This window comes from Bidens hawaiensis, unplaced genomic scaffold, assembly GCF_021521415.1.
Source record: "Bidens hawaiensis isolate Kalapana, Puna unplaced genomic scaffold, B.hawaiensis_p1.1 tig00036294_1, whole genome shotgun sequence".
Classification (NCBI taxonomy): Eukaryota; Viridiplantae; Streptophyta; class Magnoliopsida; order Asterales; family Asteraceae; genus Bidens; species Bidens hawaiensis.
The window spans coordinates 54,651-78,787 of record NW_027496319.1 but is presented as its reverse complement, the minus strand read 5'-3'; the positions used below and the strand labels follow the sequence as shown (position 1 = coordinate 78,787).

The window sequence follows — 24,137 nt, the reverse complement described above, 5'->3', positions numbered from 1 at the left end:
CGCATCAGGCCTCATGAACAAACTTCGAAGTGAGAATAGTTTTGATTCATCCAATATAAGTATATAGCAATAGTAACAGTAACAGTAGTAGTATTAATAATAATAATAATAATAATAAATAATAAATAAGAATAACAATTATAACAGGATGAGATGTATGTTGTATCATAAAACTATAAATTGGGTGTGTGTGTTATATGCATTGATGGGAAATGTAATAGTTCGTGTACATAACTCAATCATGCTCATTAAAAAGGACCCATAAGTTGATGGTAGCACAAAGCCACCGACGGGGGTGGGATGGATCCAAATAATTCTGAGATCTTCTTGTAGACCCTAGAAAATCTCCGCATTAACACAAACTAATTATTTTGTTATTGCCCATAATATCCTTCGTCTTTATCGGGCCATCATTCATTTGCACTTTTAAGTTATATGAATCTTATTTAAACAAGTCCCACACTCCCACTTATACATATTTACAGATTAAAATATGATATACAAGTCTTTATCCAGATGTTACTTTGCTGATCGCAATCATTTTATTAGATATACAATTACAAATTTTAAATAAACCTTGTTGAGTTGTTGTATCCTTGTCTTCTTACATTTTTATTGGGGTATGGGTTATAAGTCAAGGTTTAGTGATTATAGTTTATAGTTTAAGATTTAACTACCAAGAGTAGGTAAGTCGTTTTATAGTAAGGAAGAGACTTGGTGTTTCAAGTGATCTAAGTTTGATTTTTGCTTCTCATCATATAGTTTTTATGGCATCAAGTGATGATGAGAGACTAAGCTTATAGGTCACGTTCACTAGCTGGATCCTTGAACTGCACGCATTTTATCTCATTGCACTGTCGTGCATTTGGACGAGTGTTTATGGGCATTGGCTTTAGGTGAGAGTTCTCCCTGGATAAAAAAAACGAGTGTATTCCAATGTGATGAATTTAACAAGTCGTCCATTTGAAGAACTCGTTAGCCGTTAAAACAAAAAAAAGAGTAAGTGGTGCATGAAATATAAGAATAGTATTGTTTTAAAACCGTATTTGAAAATAAAAAGTAAATATAAAGGTTTGTTTAATATCTCGAAATTAGTTTTAAATATAAATACATTTTTATTTATGACGTTAGGTGATATTCTACATCAAATTCTGCCGATACATAAGTTTCCAAACATTAAACACGTGTTGATGTCTTATGTTAGATTGTTATCACATTCTAAATATTTTATTCAAAACAAAACATATTATTAAACCAATAAACAATTCATGGCAAGCACCTTCTTTTATTTTGTTCATAATAATATATATAAACCCTTGAAAAAGCCATCGTGTCGTGAACCAACTACAATTCATTCATTGTTCAACACACAACTATAACATCAACAATACAAACACATCAGTTTCATTCATTATCATTATTATCATATATTCAGATCTGGGGTTTCTTTAATTTCAATTCACAACAGGTAATTTTCATTTTTCATCAGTTTGAATCATTAAATACATATTTTGGTTTAGTATAATTGATTTACGCGTTCAGTTTCTGTTCATTTGACTTGGGTAAGTGGATCATACTCAATTTTCTGCGTAAGAATTGGCTTTTGGTTTACATATTGTTATTGATACAGTTGTGTTGTTTGTAATTTGTACTTTGCTTTGTGTTCACTTCATGTTTTGACATTCGTTGCTTCAGTTTGTGGTTTAAACCTGTAATTGTTGGGGTTTAATTTCACATGTTTATACTGGATTCAAGGGTTGTGCACACGGTTCGGTTCCATTAATAGCCTCAGCGGAATTAACCAATCGGTTTTTGGTTAACCGGTTTTGTTTATTCGGTTAGTTTGTCGGTTGTCTGTTTTCGGTTCGGTTTTGGTTATTGCTCACCCTTTCAGGATTTAGTATTTCTACTATCTTGTAGGGTTGTGCACGGTTTGGTCTTTTAATTTTTGAAAACCGTTCAGGTTTGATTTTTTCGGTTTCGATTATTATTATTTTTGTTTTTTTTTGTTTCATCGTTTGAGGTTGAAAATTCTGGGCTGGAATTTTTATTTCTCAAAATAATAAATTTGGGCTGAAATCTTATTGTTAGTTATTAGTTATTATACGTTTGGGCTTACATGTTTATTTAATTCATATAAATAACTTAAAATAAAAATGAAAATCAATTAATTCGGTCATTTTTTGGTTCCAAATAATGGATTTGGGTCTAAATTGTATTATTGATTAATAGTTATTTGATTATTATACATTTCAGCTAAAATATTAAGTTACATATTTATTAATTAATGTAAATTACGTAAAATAAAAAATAACAATCGAAAATCTATTAATTCGATTCGGTTTTTACGGCCTCTATTAGATACTAAACCAAAACTGAACTGTAAGTTTGGTTTTTATGAAAACATAAAACCAAACAGTCAGTTTTTTATTTTTATTTTTATTTATTTTTTATTTTTTGGTTTCATGGTCAACCCTGCTGTTTTGTGCAATTTGCTAGTTAGGCCTTGGTTTGATTGCTTGTTTTTTACTGAAAGTTAGGCAAATTACACAATTTGATGAAATCTGTGTTCCAGTGTAAAATATTTAAATATTAATGTCAACTCTATGCTTGTTCATTGCTTTGTGGTTACTAAAACACAGTTTCTATTTGAGTACATATGAAAGCCTTATTTAAATCATCTATAAATAACTCTGCATTCATATGAGGTGTTATAATAACCTAACTGTTTTCTTCAATTTTGCATTCAGGATTTTGTTTCCATTGTGATATTTTGAGCTTCAGAACCCCAGATTGTCGATTCAAGTTGTTTGAGTTATAGTTTGAATGGATCATTTGGCTTCTAAAGAGCACGACAATGGTTTTGATCTTCATCTCGAGAGTGGTACGGGTATACTTTATAGCAAATGTAGAGAGAAGTCCAGATCAAATGGTGTTTTCGAGGTTATGCGATGGATTAATGAGTGTAGAAGATGATAGTTCAGTTAGATCAGATTCGTTAAATGTGAACGAAGGTTTGTTAGAGAATAATATTATTAAGTCGAAAAAGGCTTTAAGTGCGAAAAAACCACCTAGACCTCCTCAACCACTTTCATTAGACGCTTCTGATCAAAAGCTTATTAAAGAGCTTACTGAAATCGCCATGATCAAACGGGCCCGAATCGAGCGCATGAAGGCACTCAAACAGAAGAAAAATTCGAAGCTTTCATCGTCATCTTCGTCATCATCGTCATCACACGGCAGTCTTTTTGCAATGCTAACTACCGTCATATTCTTCGTAATGATACTTTTTCAAGGTAATCAATCACTATTTATTCAGTATCTTGTTTTATTTTAACTTTTTAGCATCTTAGATATAGAAAATATAATGATTTTTGTGTTGTTTATGTAATGCATACCGCCATACCCTACATGAATATGGGCTTGTACAGTTATAGAGTATTCAAAATTTGGCATAACATTGCATGTGACACACAACTATCCTTAACCATATGAATGATTCCTACCCTACATTAAAAATCGGTTTTTTAAACTTATAGAACATTCAAATTTTGGCTTAACATTACATGTGACGCTCGAGTGCCCGTAAATTTTTAATCGCCTGGTCTGAATCCTTCCTACCCTACATGAAAATATCTCTAGGGTCACACCAAAATCTTTAATCATTCGCACGTTTAAAAAGAAAGTTATAACGCGCAAAAAATAAAAACTCGTTATTTCTATTATCTCTCCAATTTGACCACTTAAGTCAATCTGTAAACTAAAATTATACTATTGGATTTTTCAGGCCAAAACTCGGGTGTAACGATTCAAGGTCAAGGTCCTGGTCAAACGGTTCAAAGAAACGGGAACGGGTTAACAATTGTACAGAATCAGTTAAATATCTCTCTAAGTGATTCGGGTTCGTTCGGTTATAAATCTTGGAAGGGTTGACCGTGAAATACTGAGAAACTAAGTTTGACCACATGTACAGTCAATGGTACTTTGGTATGAAACTATGAATCATAACAAGATTAGGTGTCTTTTACTTTTTATGGTTATTTTATAGGATTAAAATGCTAATAAGGTTTTAATGTAAAGGGTTTAATAATTTCTAGGTTATGTGTTATTGATAACAATCTTTTCATTTGTCATAAATATCTTTTTCTGGAAAAAGTCAACAAAATGGTTTTGGACTCATGAGTCATGACTTGACTGTTTTACCCTTGGTCTTTTGGGTACAATGTATGTAACATGCATGTGCATATGTTTGACCACTCGTAGTGGCAACGTTGCCACTGCGTTATGTGACGAAAACCCGGGGGGTACACCGCCCCCCTGCGTTATGTGAAGCTTGTTTTTGGCTGCGTTGTATACAAAACGCGGGGGTTGGCACATAAATCAAAAAAAAATAGCCGTTGGGTGGGTGGGTTTGAAGCCGTTGGGAATTTAAAAAAAAAAAATTATATTAATTATATTTATACTATATAAACAAACCAAACTCATTTTTTTTAACACACTCCTTCCACTTCTATACCAATTTATATCTTTTACACTAATATTTCTACCATCATGTTTCCAAACAACAACCAAAATATTTTCGGTTTCGGCCAATATGCCCTCAAGGCAACCATTAAACTTGTAATGTTTTTATTTTTTTAGCGAACTATCAAAACACGGGGGTATTTTGGCACAAAATTATAGAGAGGTTTCACAACCTTGGCGGGGACTCGCGTCGAGAAAAAGATTCGTTACTGTCGAAATGGGGCGACATAAACAACAAATGCTCGGCTTTCCATACGGTTTTCTCTCGGATGAATCGAACTAGGAGTAGCGGTGTCTCGGACGCGGAAGTCATGGAAAACGCGTTGGTTGAGTTTCAACATAAGGTCGGCGGGACCTTCAACTACTTTGGCATTTGGAAAGACCTATTGAGGTTTCACCCAAAATGGGGCTTGGTGTTGGATGCCGAAGCCGAAGCCAACGGTGGCCCGAGTAAAAAAAGGTCTAAAACATCGTCTTCGGTTGATCCAGACACGCCCCGTTCCGACGCTCGAAACTTCAACTTAAGCGATAATGACCCCGTGAATACTGCCGACATGCCTCGGCCGGGGGTAGAAGAACCAAAGGCAAAGGAAAGGGGAAGGGGCCGGTTCGTCGTCGGCAACGGGTTCGAATCCCGAATTGGAAAACCAATTCCAATTAATGAACTCTCGACTCCAAGATTTACACCAACTTGGAACTCAATGACTTCAAGTAAATTTGGACGTCGTCGACCTACTTCGAAGGAATGAGATGGACAAAGACATCGAGATTTTATCAAATGAGCTATCCGAAGATGACCCGATAGTCCAATCTCTAAAAGCCACTTGACGAGCGAAAATTTTAGAAAAATATAAATGAGTTTTAGTTTTATTAGTATTATTTATGTTTTTTTATTTTTAATTTGATGTATTTTTTTTAATTTAGTTTAATGTATTTTTTATTTGGAAGTTTAATGTCATTTTTAATTTTATGTTAATTTATTTAAATGATTTAGTATTTAAAAAAACAAATAAAATTAATAATGACTGGGCGTCACGTGGCGCATAATCCCTGGTAGTGGAAAGTTATGACTACAGCCTGTTTTTGTATAAAACCATAACTCTGACTGGACACCACGTGACGCATAACTCCTGGTAGTAAAGCTTTATGACTACACATGGTCTTGTGAGATGCATACAAAAAGCCATAAATGAAGTGCTATTACTCGTGGTAGTAAAGTGGACCTTGAATTTGAAAGAAATAGGGCGTGCAAATAATAACATGTCTTATTTTATTAATGTCCCGATTAATATCAACTGTCGGTGGTCGAAGTCGAATTCGGCACATAAATATTGTTGGTTGTGACTAGTAAGCAGTAACCTGGTAAGACAAATGAGTTAGAAAAAACCTTAAATCTCACCTAGTACAATTCTTTACTAGTATAAGCTCTTTAATCTGTATAATGAATGAATGAAGTACGAACCCTTATTTTCGTGATTTCATTGTAAAAACGCATGAATTTACTTGCGCGTTTTTTGTTTTGGTGTGTTTGTTTGTTCATTTTATTTCAATTGTGGACAGCCAATTTAGATTTTAAACTAAGTGTTTTTTCTATATATTATTTTTCATCTCGAACTGTATTCTCTCACTTAGCTTCCGATCTACGTTATAGTTGGAAAATATAATTGTCCTGTTCTAAGTTTTAGCACTATGCTTTATTTACGTGTCTTGAAAATAAGCAAATTATGTAGTATCAGAATTGACAGCCAAGATTCTTGTTTGAATTGAAGATTTCAGGAGTCCATGGGTATTTATTAAAAGTATAATTAAACACCTTACTTGATTTATAAACTAAGGCTGAGGGGTGTGGAGCGCGAGAAAGGGCGCAAGAGGCCAGCCGCTCGCGCCCCGGGGCGCGAGCACCACACCACCGAGGCGCGAGAGGGGCGCGAGCGCGGAAAAAGAGGCAGGCGCAAGAGGGGTAGCGGCTGGGGGTAGCGTGAAGGGTTCTTGGGTTGCGTAAATAGAGCCGTTGGCTCATATAATGTGTATTAAAAAAAAAAAAATTTTAAAACCAATATCAATATCACATATATATTCCTCTATATAAACCAATATCACATACCACACCCAAAACCATTCTCACATACCACACCCAAAACCAATATCACATACCAATATCACAAACCATCAACCCATTTTAACCATATCAAACACAACTTCAATCTCCAAACTCATATATAATATCCCAAAACCAATTTTTTTTTTAAAAATAATGTCGTCGTACTCGTCTGATTCCGACTCCTCCGAAGAGGATGATTTGCTTCTTCATGTAGGGGGAGTTTTGACCGCAACCGTGGTCAATCTCTTGCAAAATCAAGCCCATCAACCCCGACTCCCGAGGGTTAGAGCACCACCTCGTGATCGTGATCGATCGGGTGCTAACGATACTTTGATGAGGCATTATTTTAGCCCTCAACCGGTATACGCGGAGTCGGATTTTCGAACTCGTTTTCGAATGAGCAGGCAATTGTTCACGCGTATAGCGAGTGATTTAGAGGCACGGTTTCACTTTTTTCAACAAAGGGAGGATGCTAGGGGTCTTCCCGGTTTTACCCCTCTTCAAAAATGCACGGCTGCTATCCGTCAATTAGCGTACGGCATCTCGTCGGACGCTTTGGATGAGTATTTACAGATGTCGAAAAGGGTTGCACGTGAATCCCTTCATTTTTTCTGCCAAGGTAAAAAACATTAATTTTACTTTTTATTAAATATTTATTACATTTTGTAATATATATTGTACGTAGGAGTCATATCGACTTACGCTCGGAGATATCTGCGTAAACCTACAACGTATGACATCCAACGCATATATGAGGTGCACGCAGAAAAACATGGTTTTCCTGGGATGCTAGGTAGCATCGATTGTACGCATGTTGGATGGGCTATGTGTCCAACGGCCTGGCGAGGTCAGTTCCACCGTGGTGATCATGAAGGGCCGACCCTCATACTTGAGGCGGCGGTGTCACAGGATCTTTGGTTTTGGCATGCTTTTTTTGGTGTTGCTGGGTCAAATAACGACCTTAATGTTATCGATCAGTCACATTTGATCAACGACCTTATCGACGGGGTTGAACCACCTCAATCTTTTCTTGCAAATGAAGAACTCTTCAAGTACGGGTACTATCTGGTCGATGGTATTTACAACGAATGGGCTGTGTTAGTTCAAGCTTTTACAGATCCAGTCGCCGACAAACGGAAGTATTTTACGAAGAAGCAAGAGTCTGCTAGAAAAGATATTGAAAGAGCTTTTGGAGCTATAAAAAAACAATATTATGTTCTGGCGAACCCGATACGTTATTGGACTCGGGAGAGGATAATGGACGTCGTCTACACGTGTCTTATCCTACACAACATGACGTTAGAAGACGAGGGCAAAGCTATATGCCAAAACTACCAAGGTGACATTCCGCCACAACCGTCCACAATCAGTGATCAACAAAAACTTCATAACATAGCAAATATCAAGAGCCGTGAGATACATGGGGATCTTCGACATGAGTTGGTTGAACATTTGTGGGCGAGGCGACCAGATGATCTTGTATTAGATTAGTTTTATTATTAAATATTATTGTTTGTTTAATTTTTAGTATGTTTTTTTTTATTATGAATTTTCAAAAAAATGTGTGTTTTTTTAAATAATTTTTGAGTTTTTTTAATAATACGTTTTTTTAATACATTTATAAAAAAATAAAAAAAAAAACCGCTCGCGCCCCCTCTCGCGCCCCTCCACACCATGTCCCGGGGCGCGAGCACCACTACCAACACCCATCTTATCAAGTTTCTCTCTCTGCCACACGTCACAATATTATTGGCTGGCGCCCCCACTCGCGCCCCCTCTCGCGCCCCTCACACCCCTCAGCCTAAGGTCTGACATTGCAATTTTCCCATGATAAAGATTAAAGTACCAGGATAAAGTAAATGGATTAGTCCTTGTGGATGTGAATGATCTGAATTTTTTTTTTAATGAAATGTAAGGTTTAATGATGGTGTGCCATTTGTCACACATTTTCAAAGTGAGATAGAACATCGATATCATATTAAATAGGTTTGGACTCGAGACCTTTCTAACAGCTATTATATGATGTTTATATCATAACTAAAGCTTGTGATGATGGGTAACAATTTAACTCGATTGTCAAAGCTAGGGGTGTGAATATATGACATGTGAAAAACCTGATATGAAATTCACGAGTTTGGTATAAACGGGTTTAGGCTGGTTTTTGGTTGACCCGTGGGCTCATTTAAGATCGTCCTGATTCACAACTGATTATTTGATTGACAAATAAATGAATAATTTTTATATGGTGATATCAAAACAATATAATTTTCAAAACCAATCACCCATGCTTGATTGGTTACATTGAACTGACATTATGATCTTGGTTTTTGGAAGTCACTAGAAATGGTGGTGTGAATTTGGTGAAAGCGAAGATAGTAGAAAACGTGTGAATGGCGACGGCGAACATGTTGGGTTCGAAGGTTTTGTTGGGGCAGGTTCGACTAAGATCAAAAGAGGATAAGGGGCATCAGGCCCTAGCTTTGTTGTCAGCCATTTTTGGGAATATATCAAGTTTCGAAAGTGTTTAAATTAGGTCATCCATGCAAAATTTTTTTAAATTGGGTCACTAAAAGTCTAAATCTTCAAATCGAGCCTCACCGAATTTTTGTGCATCAAGAAAGCAATGGAGGAGAAGATGTGGGGGCCGGGATTTGCAATGTATGCAGTTATATTTATAAAATTAAATTAAAAACATTTATTATATTAAAATTTAAAAATAAAAAATAAAATCCAGTCACCGCTCCACGTCAACATAAAAAAGATAAAAAGGATTTTCTATGTGATACGAAAAAGAAAAATGCTAAAAAAACATGTAAAAACATTTAATTTAAATAAAATATGAAGTTGAGTGACTTAATTAGTATACTTTTTAAACTTGAGTGATCTAATTGGAACACTTTTGAAACTTGATTACTATTATATGAAATTGCCCCTTTTTTTTATTAAGTAACATTAATCGTTATCTTTATGAAACACCCTAGGTAAATCCCACATTGACCGTCGACATGAAAGATCCTTGGTTCATAAGTAAATGTCTCGCCTCTTAAATCACCAACGCGTTTTGAGCTTAACGCTAGTGGACGAGAGGAGAGCTCCACTGTTAAGCGTGCTCAGATGGGAGTAGTATCAGGATAGGTGACCTCCTGGGAAGTCTCCACCGAGGCAACCAAACAAATCTGTGAGCTCTTCGTGGGTAAAGCAGACAGTATTGGTGGTTGTGGCTTCGATGGAACATCTAACCCCTCGCACTACCAATATTGTCTGTTTTGCCCGATGAAGAACTCACGTATTTGTTTTTAGTTGCCCAGGTAAAGACTTCCCAGGAGGTCACCCATCATGCTACTACTCCCACATGAGCACACTTAACTGTGGAGCTCTCCTCTCGTCCATTATCGTTAAGCCCAAAACGCGTTGGTGATTTAATAGCCAGAGTATTTACTTATGAACCAATGATCACTTATGTCCACGGCCGATGTGAGATTTGCCTAGGGTATTACAACCCCCCCTTTTGGACTCATCGTCCTCGCTAAGGTTTGCCCCACCATCCAATCCAGGATGTGGGATTCGTCCAAGGTGTACCTCGTGACACCCCGGGGACTCACCGTCTCTTATGAGGTTTGCGCACCATCCCGTATGACACAGTTGTGGCTCTTATACCACTTGTAAGATCCAGCCCCTCGCACCACCAGTATTGTCTGTGTTACCCACGCAAAGCTCACGGATTTGTTTTTGATTACCCATGTAGAGACTTCACAGGATGTCACACATCCTGCTACTACTCCCACCTGAGCACACTTAACCATGGAGCTCTCATCTCGTCCACTGTCGTTAAGCCCAAAATGCGTTGGTGATTTAGAAGGCAAAGTATTTACTTATGAATCAAGAATCTCTCCTGTCCACGGCTGATGTGGGGTTTGCCTAAGAAGTTACACTTTATATAATAATATTGTGTATTTGTAATCGATTATCATTGAAATAAAGAATACCTAATTGCCTTTCGTGGACGTAGATCAGTTTAGATCAAACCGTATTAAATTCATTGAGTTCGTTTATTGTTTTCGTGTTATGATCGTGTATGTTTTAATCATAACATGCCAGCACCCGACCGCCCGGTTTATAAGCCATTTCCGATTCCCTTACCCAATCTCATGAGAAGCAAGCCCAGCAGGCCCTACCTTACAATGTCCCCAGACAGCCAGCCCTCACCAGGCTGCTAGCATTGCTAAATGCTCCGCCACGAAGCAAGCTCTCCCGAATACGACAGATGCGGAAGTGGGGAAGCCGGAAGTGGCTAAAGAAGTCGGAGGAATAAAGGGTTTAATTTCTAGGTTTTGTTTGTTATTGATAAATGAAGTGCTATTACTCTAGGTGTGCAAAAAATGACATTGTCTTATCGTGGATTAATAATATCAATTGTCGATGATGATAGTTATCAAATAAATATTGTTGTAGTATTATTCTTAACATATTAAAACCGATTGTACTTGAAACCTTTAATTTAAAATGAGTAATCGAGTATGATTTTTAACTAATGAGGAGTTGTGTAGAAACCCCACTTGAACCTGTGTTTAGATTGAATGAGTTAAGGTGTTTTAGTGTGTGTGTGTGGTTCTCTGGGATGATTTTAGTAAGAAATGGCCGAGGATCCTATGACCAAACAAAGCTCTAAGAATATATATTCCTTATTCTTATTCCAACGTGGTTTGTAACAAATAAGTGTGTACATATATAAAGGATCTCCATGGAATCCTTTCCTTTGACCATTAAGCCTAGGGTCCTCCCTTTTGTCCACTGGTTCTCTCTCACTCCTGACTTCTACCGGGTGCTTGCTATTGTCCGCTGGACCCTTCCTTTGCTTCAGGAATATGTCAGCTTCAGTCCTTTGTGTTGTCCAGGGTAATAGGGACAGCTCAGTCGTTGACCACGGTCTTTGTCTTGGTGTGCATTGGGTATCCCTGGACTGGATCTTTTGTCTTGAGCTCATCTGTCTTGATGGTGTCTTTTGGGCTTTATTGGGCCAAATCTGGGGTAGTCTCTTCAAGTCCCTAGTATATTATTCTTGTTATTTATGACAAGGATAATAGACTTAGTCCAAGCTCGTCTTTCACTTCCTCTCCAGTACTCCCTTTCTTCTCTTCCTCTTGGGCTGTAGCTAGCCTCCTTTTATCCGCTGGATATTGTCTCGCCTCCTGGAGTATGCGTGCCTTGGGACCTCCCCCAAGTCAGGTGCACCGTAGCTTTTAACCCCTTTGACTTGGTCTTTTATCTTATTATACCCTTTGTCCTCGGGCCTCTTTTCTTGGGCTAGGTATTATGTTCTTCACTTTATGGGTTGTTACCCAGCTCAAAGAGCCCAATTCCCAGGTAGGCTCTTTAAGTCTCCCCAGTCCATTGTGCTCGTTATTTATTACGAGTATAATGGACTCAAAACAAGTCTATGTTCGACCTCTTGTGTGATCCACCTTAAACTCCGATCGACTAAATGGTTGTGAGTATTTATTTTTTCATGTGGGAATGAGTGAGTACAAATGGAAGATCCACACTTTTTATATAGCCATGGGGGCATCTTTGATATAAAAAGAATATCCATAGAACTATTACATGCTGGTTATTGACCTAGGAGCTTTCTACTGGGCCATTGTTTTCTTTGACTTAGACTTCATCCATTACAACAACATGGCATGTCACATGTGTTGTTCTAACCCTTTCTTTTGGGTTGATTCAACTAATTTATTCAGATCAATATTATAAGTCCTTAACCCCCCCAGAACCTTTTATTTCGTTTATTTTCTTTGGGAGGTTTTTAAATATTCTCTTTTAGGCTTTCTTACTTTAGCCACCCTTAATTTGAGCTCGTATTTGCTAGTGGACCTATCTATTATATCAACTGGGGAACCCATTTCAAGGGTAACCTCTTCAAGTCTTCCCCGTCTAATATCCTTATAACTCTGGATAAAGGTAATGGACTAAACTCCGCCCCAGCTCGTCTTCTTTTCTCTTAACTGTTAGCTTCCTTTTCTCACTTACAGATTTTCATTTCCTATCTTCTTCTTATCTGGTTGGTAGGATGTTTGGTTGAAGTATCTAGTATTCTCCAAGTATCTTGGTTTCTCCTGGGATTTCCTGACTTGGTCTCTATCATGGGACGGAGACCCATTTTCATAGAATTATTTACAAGACCCCTAGTCCTTATACTTTATGTTAAGCACAAGAAACTAATGTAGTCCTGGCCATCTTTCTTATCACATACAGGATATGCTCATTCCTTTTACCCCTTTTAGACCCATTCCTTGGGCCATCTTCGGTTGAGGTTCTCTTTTTATATTTTTGTTGAGGTAGATGATATTTAGTTTCCAAAACTCTTCCTGAGTTGATTCTATTGACAATTTAAATCTGCCACGATAGGAATACGCGGTCCTTTTTCTGTTTAAACTTATCAAATTTGGACCCAATAAGGTTGAGATAGCTAAGTCATGGGATGAAATAAGGATCGGGCATATCCAAATTCATCACCATGTAATGGGCCCAGTCCTAGAACTATCTCTTCAAGTCCCCCAGTCCCTTATGCCAATTATTTATGATTGGGATAAAGGATTTTAGGCCCCAGTTTCTTTAACATAACCAAGAAAAGGTTAACTTTTGTTTCTGGGGTAGCTATGTTGGTTGTACGTGATCTCTTTTTTTCTTATTGAATAACCCTACAAATGTTGTTAGTAGCCAATTAATAGGCTCTAATAATGATCTTGCTATTCTTGCTTTGCTAGTATTGGACATAGAAACGAAGACACAAACAATTTCCAACGTGATAATATATGGTCTAAATGTATCAAAACACCGACATTAATCATGATGATTTGAATTATTTCTATATATTTTTCCTGTCGGTAAATATGAATAAATAAAGTTAAAGGTGTTAGTGGATATTGTGTTTTGACTAAAGGGTGCATTTAAACACATTTTGGGCTATATGGTTCGCCTCTTGCTTGCGAGTGTATCATGACGTTTTCAATTTGCATGCGGATGCATTATAAGGTTTCCAACCTGTGAGGTGGATGTAGGTTAGCTATCAATTTGTAGTTGGGCTTTCCTTTCACTCGTTGTGAAGGAGGTTCGATTGTCTTTCCCCTTTAGGGGGGCGTACATGTATGGTGTTCCATATAGTGGGGAATATATAAGTTGTGAGCCTCATACAAGGGTCCATATCCCACTTGGGGGAAATATAACTTCTAAGAGTCTTAGAAGGGGCTATTTTCCTCTGGGAAGTTATGATTATTGAGCCTTAGGGATGGGGCTATTTTCCACGAGGGTAATTATAAGTATTGAACCTCATGGATGAGGCTAATTTTGTATATGGATCCAAGCCCCTCAGCCGGGCCTTCCTTTCACACTTGTGAAGGAGCATTGATGTCATTTTCCCATTAACGGGGAATTATAAGTGATGTGCCTCTTAAAGAGGGCATTATCCCGTCTGGGGGAATTATAAGTATGGTGCCTCTTTTAGAGGGCTTTATCCCATCTGGGGGAATTATAAGAATGGGGCCTCATTTGGAGGGCTTTATCCCATCTGGTGTAATTATAAGTATGATGCCTCTTTTAAAGGGTTTTATCCCACCTGGGGGAATTGTAAGTATGGTGCCTCTTTTAGAGGGCTTTATCCCATCTGGGGGAGTTATGGTGCCTCTTTTAGAGAGCTTTATCCCATTCGGGGGAGTTATGGTGCCTCTTTTAGAGGGCTTTATCCCATCTGGGGAATTATAAGTACGATCGACCAATTATATTTGTTAATCATAAATATAAAAAGCATAATAAGTTTTAATACATATTAGATATCTTACACATGAAGATGATGGAAGGGAATACTGGTAGGGGCCCATTCCCTTCTTCTAAAAAATATTAGGGATATGAAAGTTCCTTCTTCATGGAAATTTTTTTTTTTGGAATGTGAAGTGTTACCGCATGAGGCTTTTTTCCTTTCATAGCGACTTTGTCACTCTTTAGAAGGGAACTCTTCTTCTCATTCATTGGAAGGGAATTATTTTTCCTTGGAAGTCTATCTAAAATGGTGATCTCTTTATGAGATACGTCTTCATGCATAGAAGCTGATGAACAGGGTCCCTCTTGTCATATTAAAGAAACTTCAATGACGAAGACCCACGACACAATGATGCAATGTCAAATTAGTCCCCCAGCTCCATGTTGGTTGGTGTAGGGAGGGGGTTCCTTATGAATGGAAGAGACCTTTCACATATGTCATCCCCTGGACAGGGATTCCTCCTTTTCATAGAAAACTCTTGTAGTAGGGGATGTTGCTGATGTAGTGAGGATAGAAGTGCCTTCATGCATTCCATCTTCATTCGAAAGGGATTATTCTTCTTGAGAAAGAAAATCTGAAAGAGGTTTTTTTCCTTTGCATAGAACTTTTTACCAAATGATATTTTTTCTTCCTTGAGGGAATTTTTAGACACCTTATCCATTGGAAAGGGAATTTTCATCTTAAAAAAAAAAAAGATTCTTGTAATATGGTATGGGGCTTCAGTATGGATTGTATGGGAGGAGTGTTGTTATATGTGGATTTTCTTGAAAGGAGGTTTCCTTATTATAAGGGGGCTCCATTATGAAGGATTGTTTAGTAAGGGACCTTGTTCTGAGGAGATGGTTCAGTAAGAGACATTATTCTGAAGGAATTATTTAATAATGGGGTTTGTTCTGTATTTAGTAAGGGATTTCCCTATGAAAAGATGGTTTAGTAAGGGACTTTATTCTAAAGAGATGGTCCAATAGGGACCTTGTTCTGGAGGAATTATTTTCTGGAGAGATTTAGTAAGAGACTTAATTCCAAGAATATGATCCAGTAGAGACCTTGTTCTGGAGAAATTATGTTCTGGGGCCCTTTGTTGTGAAGTAATTGTTTGGTAGGGGGCTTAATTCTAAAAAAATTGTCTGGGAAGGGAGGTTTGTTGTGAAGGGTCTCGTTTTTAAAGGATTTGACTGGATGGACTCCTGGGAGGGGCCCCACCCTAAAAGTTTTTGATAGTATAATAAAGCCAAAGATTGCTGGGTGCGTAATAGTTGACCCACAAGATAAAACATTACTGTGGGTGAGTACATAAGGTCACATCACCTTTTTGAAAGACATAACTTCTCATTACCATGCCTTCTAGTAAAACGTGAAACTTGTTTCAAAAGTGACACACACTTGTGTACAGATTTCTTTATGACATAACATATGTATACAACATTAACTGTTGAAAATTTGGAATAGACAAATGCCTTCACCCCTATTCCCTTTACTATTAAATTTGGAATAAACAACATGTGCTTCTTGACTGCACACAAAGGTAACCTATAGTATTTTATGCTTGCAAATTTGTACATGACCATCTTTGATCAATTTTTTTATATGAGTATAACATTTTGTTTTTACTTAAATAACAAATTGGTTAAAATATTCCAATAGCCATTGACCCATCCATTTACCAAATAAATCTTAGAATTTTGGGTCTAAACACCCGAGCATATATATATATATATATAACATATTATGATATTGACAACTAATAGATATAGAACCTGGTGACCAGAGTTAAAGATGTAGATTTGGACGCCGTGCAAAGCTTGCATAAACTTCCCATCAGGCTGTTTCATGAAGAATACGAGTATGCCAATGGCTGAATGAACCCGGAACTTGAGCGGATGGAGCTAAAAACGAGCTGAAGGGGCTTCGTAACTAACTTCTTCGGATCCGACTGAGCATCGTTTGGGGATGCATAAACCTGAAGTTGTATTCTCTCATCCCACCGAATAGGTACCAGATCTCTACTGGTTCCATCTCGTCATCATGTGTCCAACCTTCATGTCATTTTCTTCCTTTTCAATTAACATCAACTCTCCGATGTGTCTCGTGCTTTGGAGGTGAGGATACGGGCCTGTCGGCGCTACCTACTTGGCAGCGTTGACTTTAGCAAAATCTGGGGGTGGCGGGTATGTGTCTTTCTGGTTGAAATAAGTCGTCATGTCTGACTTGTTACTTGTTGGAGTGTATTTCAAGAATCTTGACTTCGCGGAATATTCCTAAGAGCCGACAAAATATTTCGGCAACGGAAATAACACCGGGTTGATGCTTGTCTACCGAAACAGTGGACTAACAATACCAAGAACCTTTTTTCGGCGAGACAACGGCGGCGACGGAAGTGAATTTGATGATGGTCATCGGCCATTCTTTTGACACTGTGGGTGGAAACCTTTTTCCGGAGCTCAAGGTCCCACGGATGGCGCCAATGTAGAAACCCCACTTGAACCTGTGTTTAGATTGAATGAGTTAAGGTGTTTTAGTGTGTGTGTGTGTGGTTCTTTGGGATGATTTTAGTAAGAAATGGTCGAGGATCCTATGATCAAACAAAGCTCTAAGAATATATATTCCTTATTCTTATTCCAACGTGGTTTGTTACAAATAAGTGTGTACATATATATAGGATCTCCATGGAATCCTTTCCTTTGACCGTTAAGCCTAGGGTCCTCCCTTTTGTCCAATGGTTCTTTCTCTCATTCCTGACTTCTGCCGGGTGCTCGCTATTGTCCGCTGGACCCTTCCTTTGCTTCAGGAATATGTCAGCTTCAGTCTTCTGTGTTGTCCAGGGTAATAGGGACAGCTCAGTCGTTGACCACAGTCTTTGTCTTGGTGTGCATTGGGTATCCCTGGACTGGATCTTTTGTCTTGGGCTCGTCTGTCTTGATGGTGTCTTTTGGGATTTATTGGGCCAAATATGGGGTAGTCTTTTCAAGTCCCTAGTCTATTATTCTTGTTATTTATGACAAGGATAATGGACTTAGTCCAAGCTCGTCTTTCACTTCCTCTCCAGTAGTCCCTTTCTTCTCTTCCTACTGGGGCTGTAGCTAGCCTCCTTTTATCCGCTGGATATTGTCTCGCCTCCTGGAGTATACGTGCCTTGGGACCTCCCCCAAGTCAGGTGCACCGTAACTTTTGACCCCTTTGACTTGGTCTTTTATCTTATTATACCCTTAAGGCCTTTTTTCTTGGGCTAGGTATTATGTTCTTCACTTTATGGGTTGTTACCCAGCTCAAAGAGCCCAATTCCCATGTAGGCTCTTCAAGTTGCAAACGAAAGTGGTGTAACGGGATATGTGTTATGACAAACTACTTTCACTCAAATTCCTCAAATGGAGCTTTAGTTAACTTTGGTTGGTTTTCTTTAATTTTCATGACTTTGATTACAAAAACATGAATCATTAATTCATTAGTTCGTGAGTTTATTATATCACTAGCTTTAAAGCTTGTGTAACACACGATATGGGTTAAATTATAAAATTACAAGTAAAACAAATAATTACATAACGTATAGGAAATGATGTATTATATCTATGCTTGTAACTAGACCATGTGTACATAAATTGATTTTATTTATATCAAAAAATGATTATTTTAAGTCAACTTAACAAAAAAATGCACGTGCAAACACGTACCCGTGAACGCTCATTCTGTTGAATATCACATTCTCAGTATCATATATGTATAATTGAAATAATTTTGGTTATGAACCAATTTCGGGAAGAAGACTTCTCATACAATAATAGTTATGACCACTTAGTATAAATACAAAAGGAAGTTACATTTATTGATATATTTATTAATTCCAATAGAAGGAAATGTGAACATTAAATTTTATCGAAGGATGTTCTTCAAGAACTATGTTTTTCTAAGAAAACATTTATTGATAAGTTTCAGGGGGCCTCTCGACTTAGCCATAATGACAGCATAAAAATAACATGTTAACCCATTCTATTTTGTGAATATTTTGCTTCATTTGAGTATAGTTTTGCGTGACATGCTTCCCATACAACGTTCTGACCACCATTGAAAGAAAAGTTAATAATGATACAAATGTTTCAAATTTGATAAAATTTTCATCGATAGGCCTGAGGGTGGCTGTCAGAAGTGTTCACTATCTTTTCTTAAATTTTAATAGTTGAAGGAAAAATAGTTAATTTGCCAAATCCCGAACCTTTTGACTATTTTCAAAAATGCTCTTGAAAATAATTTTGAAACCCGAAACTTGTTTAAAATTCTAAGTTTCATCAATTTGACATTTTCAAGCCAACACTTTTAATCCGCAACAAATTTGACGATAAATCTATTTGCATTCTCAAACTTTAAAAATACTCAGATTTCCCATTTTTGACCATTAACAAATTTTGACCCGTAACATATTGACCCAAATGTAATTAACTTGTATCAAACAATCTATTTACCAACTTTTGACCCGTAAAAATCAAATTTAACTTTCACAAAAACCCAAATAATCCTTGATAAAAAAAACAATAAATTAGATATGATAAACTTTGTTAGATATGAAAGTGATTGGTATATACTATTTTCACATTTGAACATATATATAATTTATTAATTAATCAAAAAAATAAATGGATCGATTTAGAGCATATATTTATAAATTATAAATTTATAAGCCAATTTACAATAATAATAATAGATAAATGGATAAAATTTGAAATTGTATTCTTTCTAATATTTAACAAACATGATTTGTTGTTGATTATTGGATTTCGCTAAGTATTTTGGAATGTATAATAAAATAATATGTTAATATTATTTTTATAAAAATGTATAGATATAATATAAATAGAGTGTAAAAGAAAGTAAATAATTATTGATATATGACATATATTATGGTCAATTAAGATCTTAGTTTTAGAGGAAAATCTGAAAAAAGTTGTGAGGTTTAACCACAAAGCGACACGTGTCATAGTTATTTTCTTTTATTAGAATACTAGGATAGTACCCGTGTTATACACGGGTTGATAACATATAAATAACAAAATCAACATAGACAACCATAAAATTTCATATATAACATATTAGAGAAAACAAATATTTAACATTAAGATGGCCTAACAAAAATATTAAAGAGTAAAATTGTCTACATAAAACGCTAATAGTTACACAAATTTCTATATTAGCAAAATCATGAAAATGTTTAAATCATATTATCCTAGCATGAAATTCAAAATTTCCGTCCAAAAACAAAAACATATTGCTTTAGAACATGAAAAACAAAAAAAAAAACCATGCAAACTGATTAAGTATTAAACTAAAATTAAGTATAAACTAAAATGTTAATGTATGTCATAATGAGTTTATGTTAACATTAATATCTAAAGGATTATGTAAAACTTAAAACAAAATGTGTGAATGTAACAATTACCATATAAATATAGACAATCGTAAAATTTCACAAGAAAAGTTTTTTAAAAATCATATTTTTTAACACAACTTTATAACCACAATCTTAAAAATTCATATGTTTAAAAAAATGCAACAAACTGGTCAACAAAATCATAATATTTTTTCACTATCATATTCAATAAACACACATATTAAACATAAGTTAGGATAGTACTCGTGTTACACACGGCGGAACATATTTAAAAACATAATATATATGTAATATCATATAAATTTAATGAAATTCAAATGTTGTACTTATAAATAAATGATTATTTTACATGAATTATAAGATAACACAACTCATTTGAATCAAATACAAAAACATACAAAGACTAACAAACATAAATGAAAAGTTAAAATATTTTATAACTTGCAGCACGAGTCCATGGTTCCATATCTGTAACATCCCGTTTTCTCGTGTCGGTTAATAAAATAAAAATATGAGTTATTATGAGTCGGGCTAGTGTTGGGTTAAATGGATATGGGTTATGGACTTGGGTTATGAAGGAAAGAAGAAAAAGACCATGGGCTTAAGCCCATGATCCATAATTATATAAATCTTAATTACCAAATAATCCATTCATTTACGTATATTCTATACACCACCCAAAACACACACTTAAGCTCGCTCTCTAGTTTCTCTCTTTTCTTTAGCCGAACCAAGAAGGAAAACCGATCCCGATACAAGGTAATGATAATATGATATTGTATGAACTCAAACCCGTTAGATCTAGTTGCGAAACGACGAGTCGACACCCTTAAACCGTTAAAGTCTTTTAGATCCGGGTGGAATCGGGTATAAACCGAACCAAAGATGAGCTTAGGGGTCACCATAGCTCAGACCTGGATCAAACAGGATGTAAAACGGTGATGAATTAAGCGAGATTTCGCTTTTCTGACGAGATCCCGATTTTCCAGCGATGACGGCGCCAGAAAAACGGATCCTAGGATGTCAGAGAATGTTCTGACATTCTAACCTATCCCTAATTCGTTAATGGAGATTTAACGAACTAGAGTTAGTTCGTCATGGTGATTTGTTAACGGAAGTTTAATGAACTAGTGTAAGGCCCCGTTACCGGTAGCCCTACTTTGTACGTTGGATTTACTCATGAACGCAGTTCTAAATATTAGAGTTAATAAAAACTTTCGCGGAATAATAAAATTCAACCATAACATCTTACATAACCATTAAATCATGTCTTATAAATCATTCGTAGTCAATTAAAACAAAACAAAACATAGTCTTTAAAACATCACAACATTTCTCCAAGATGCCAGTATCTTCGATTCCATGCCATGTGTCTTCAGTCACGCAAATTGCCTCAACCTATTTGCCTGCGTGCATACTAAAAGTCAGCTACGCTGAGTGAGTTCTAGTTAATCACATAACTTACTTTTCATACATATACGTGCCCGAATGTACGCATTACATAAATATCAAGATCAGCATTCGTCCATACACATTCATATCTAACCATACATTATAAAGGGTGTTTCACCCTACATACCTCGGATATTATTAGGGTCCGGTACCCTCCATCCTCGGATATTATTAGGGTCCGGTCACCCTTCATCCTCGGATATTATTAGGGTCCGGTACACTTCATCCTCGGATATTATTAGGGTCCGGTACCCTTTCTTCCATAGCTTCATACTATACCTGTCCTTAAATACTTTTCCTGACAATACGTGCAATCTCCGAAGAGCGTTTACGTACCATTAACATATCATACGTACATTATGCATAAATCATACATATTCATACATGCATCTTATCTTACATCATGCATAGCAATCACGTCTTTAGCTACCACCTGACGGTACATGCAATATCCGAAGATCGTTCACGCACCGTCAAGCAATCATCAAACATAAATCGTACAAGGCATACACTTACCACTTAAGGTAAGTGTATTAACTATCACATCGAGTATGTACACAGCCCCGAAAACATAACAAGGAAGTGGGGCTAGAAACTCACCTCAATGCGGTTGCGTTCACCGTTTATGGTTATTCCCTTCTTGAGCTGTGCACGACTAACTGTATAATAATTATACGTTTCAGTAAACTATCACTACACATATCGCCTTTCTAGTTTAATTATTACCCTTAACGAACGGGGTCCGGGGGCAGCGCCCCTGGCAGCGGGTTCTAGGGGCGGCACCCCTAGCGGGGTCCAAGGGGCAGAGCCCCTGGCTGGGTTAAGCTGGCAGGTCAGCTTGGAAAAAAATTATTTTCATTAACTGTCTTAACACATTTTCCATTAGGATTTTGAATCGTTAAATAATTTGCACCTTAAAATCCAAGGGCTTCTTTGTAATTAAATCATTCTTTTCTAAGTCAAGGGACTGTTCTGTCATTCTTTCAAAGTTTTAATTCGCTATTCAGTCCTTAACGAATGGGAGTTCATAGCGAATTAACCATTATAACGAATCTGGCTTTGTAACGAATCAAGCATTATAACGAACTGGTCCTTATGACGAATTGTACCCTTTCACGAACTGGTCCATATAGCGAACTGATCCTTATACGAACCAGACCTTAGCGAAATGGGCTAGTTCGTTGTTCTTTTCCTTTAACGAATCTGGACCCGAACTAAGGCTAATTCGCTATGCTTTCTTTAGCGAATCACTAGGTGAATCACACCTGGTTCGTTAACGAATCAGGGTTAGGGTTTGTCAGAGAATGTCAGAAACATTCTCTAACATCCTAAAAATACTCAGCCGCCTTTCCGGCGCCGCCGCCGGAAAACCGCGAACACGCCGAAAAAACGAGTTTTGACTCGTTTCTCACCGTTTTCGTCTCGTTCGATCCAGATCTGAGCTAGGGTGACCCCTAAGCTCATCATAAGTTCGGTTTATACCCGATTCCACCCGGATCTCGTGACTTAAACGGCTTAACGGTGTCGGCTCGTCGTTTCATGACTATATCTAACGGTTTAAGCTCATACAATATAAAACTATCATTACCTCGGGTCGGTGCTCGGATTCTTTCTTGGTTTCGGTTTAGATAGGGAGAGAACTAGAGAGAAGGCTTAAGTGTGTGTTTTGGTGGTGTATGGAATATGTGTAAAATGAGGAATTTAGTGGTGATTATGGTTTATATATTTAGGGATCATGGGCTTAAGCCCATGGTCTTTCCTTCTTTCTTTTATAATCCAAGTCCATAACCCATATCTATTTAACCCAACTCATATTCTATTTATCTAAACCGATAACGACCCACTATAAAATAGACGAAGTTTATTTTATTATTATAACCGAAGGTAGGATGTTACAAGTCGTCCCTCCTTAAAGAGGTTTCGTCCCCGAAACCTAACTATTACATAAACAAATTCGGGTAAAACTTGCGCATCTCCTCCTCAATTTCCCAAGTAGCATCTGAACCCTTCCGATATTTCCATATCACTTTCACTAAAGGTATAACCTTGCGACGAAGTCGCTTCTCCTTGCGGTCAACTATCTCTATCGGTTGCTCGATGTAGTTCAACTGTTCATCAACCTCGATGTCCATCAATGGCACGTGAGACGTGTCATCAGCTAGGCATTTCCTTAGGTGAGAAACATGGAAGGTTAAATGAATTCCTTCTAATTCTTCCGGCAAATCCAGCTTATAAGCCACTTCATCCACACAATCTATAATCTTAAATGGTCCAATGTACCTCGGACTCAGCTTTCCTCTCTTCCTGAAGCGAATGATTCCTTTCCAAGGCGAGACCTTGAGCATTACATTGTCACCAACATTAAACTCAATCGGTCGTCGCCGCTTATTAGCATACGACTTCTGTCTCTCTTGAGCCGCTTTCATTCTTGCCTTGATCTGATCGAACTTTGAAGAAGTTTCTTGCACAACTTCTAGGCTTCCCATCTCTTTCTGACCAATCTCCCCCATCACACCGGGGTTCTACATCGTCTACCGTAAAGCATCTCAAACGGTGGCATACCAATACTTGAATGGTAGCTGTTGTTATAGGAGAACTCTGCTAGATGTAAATGATCATCCTAACTTCCTCCAAAGTCTAAAACACAAGCACGTAGCATATCCTCAAGGGTTTGGATCGTCCTCTCAGACTGTCCATCGGTTTGAGGATGATACGCCGTACTGATGTTCAATCTCGTTCCCATAGCTTCATGGAACTTCTTCCAAAATCTCGAAGTGAATCGAGTATCTCTATCAGACACGATCGATAACGGCACTCCATGCTTGGCCACAACCTCTTTTATGAACAAATTTGCTAACGTTTCTGACGAG

At 37.1% G+C, this 24,137-nt stretch overlaps 1 protein-coding gene across 1 annotated transcript; it reads left to right on the top strand.

Moving 5' to 3' along the window:
• Nucleotides 1-2,426: 2,426 nt before the first annotated feature.
• On the top strand, nucleotides 2,427-4,098 carry LOC143588281 (uncharacterized). Its single transcript, XM_077069334.1, has 2 exons — nucleotides 2,427-3,296; nucleotides 3,788-4,098. The coding sequence occupies exons 1-2, from the start codon at nucleotides 2,858-2,860 to the stop codon at nucleotides 3,931-3,933; spliced, it is 585 nt and encodes a 194-aa protein (XP_076925449.1). The 5' UTR covers nucleotides 2,427-2,857; the 3' UTR covers nucleotides 3,934-4,098.
• The last annotated feature ends 20,039 nt before the right edge of the window (nucleotides 4,099-24,137 follow it).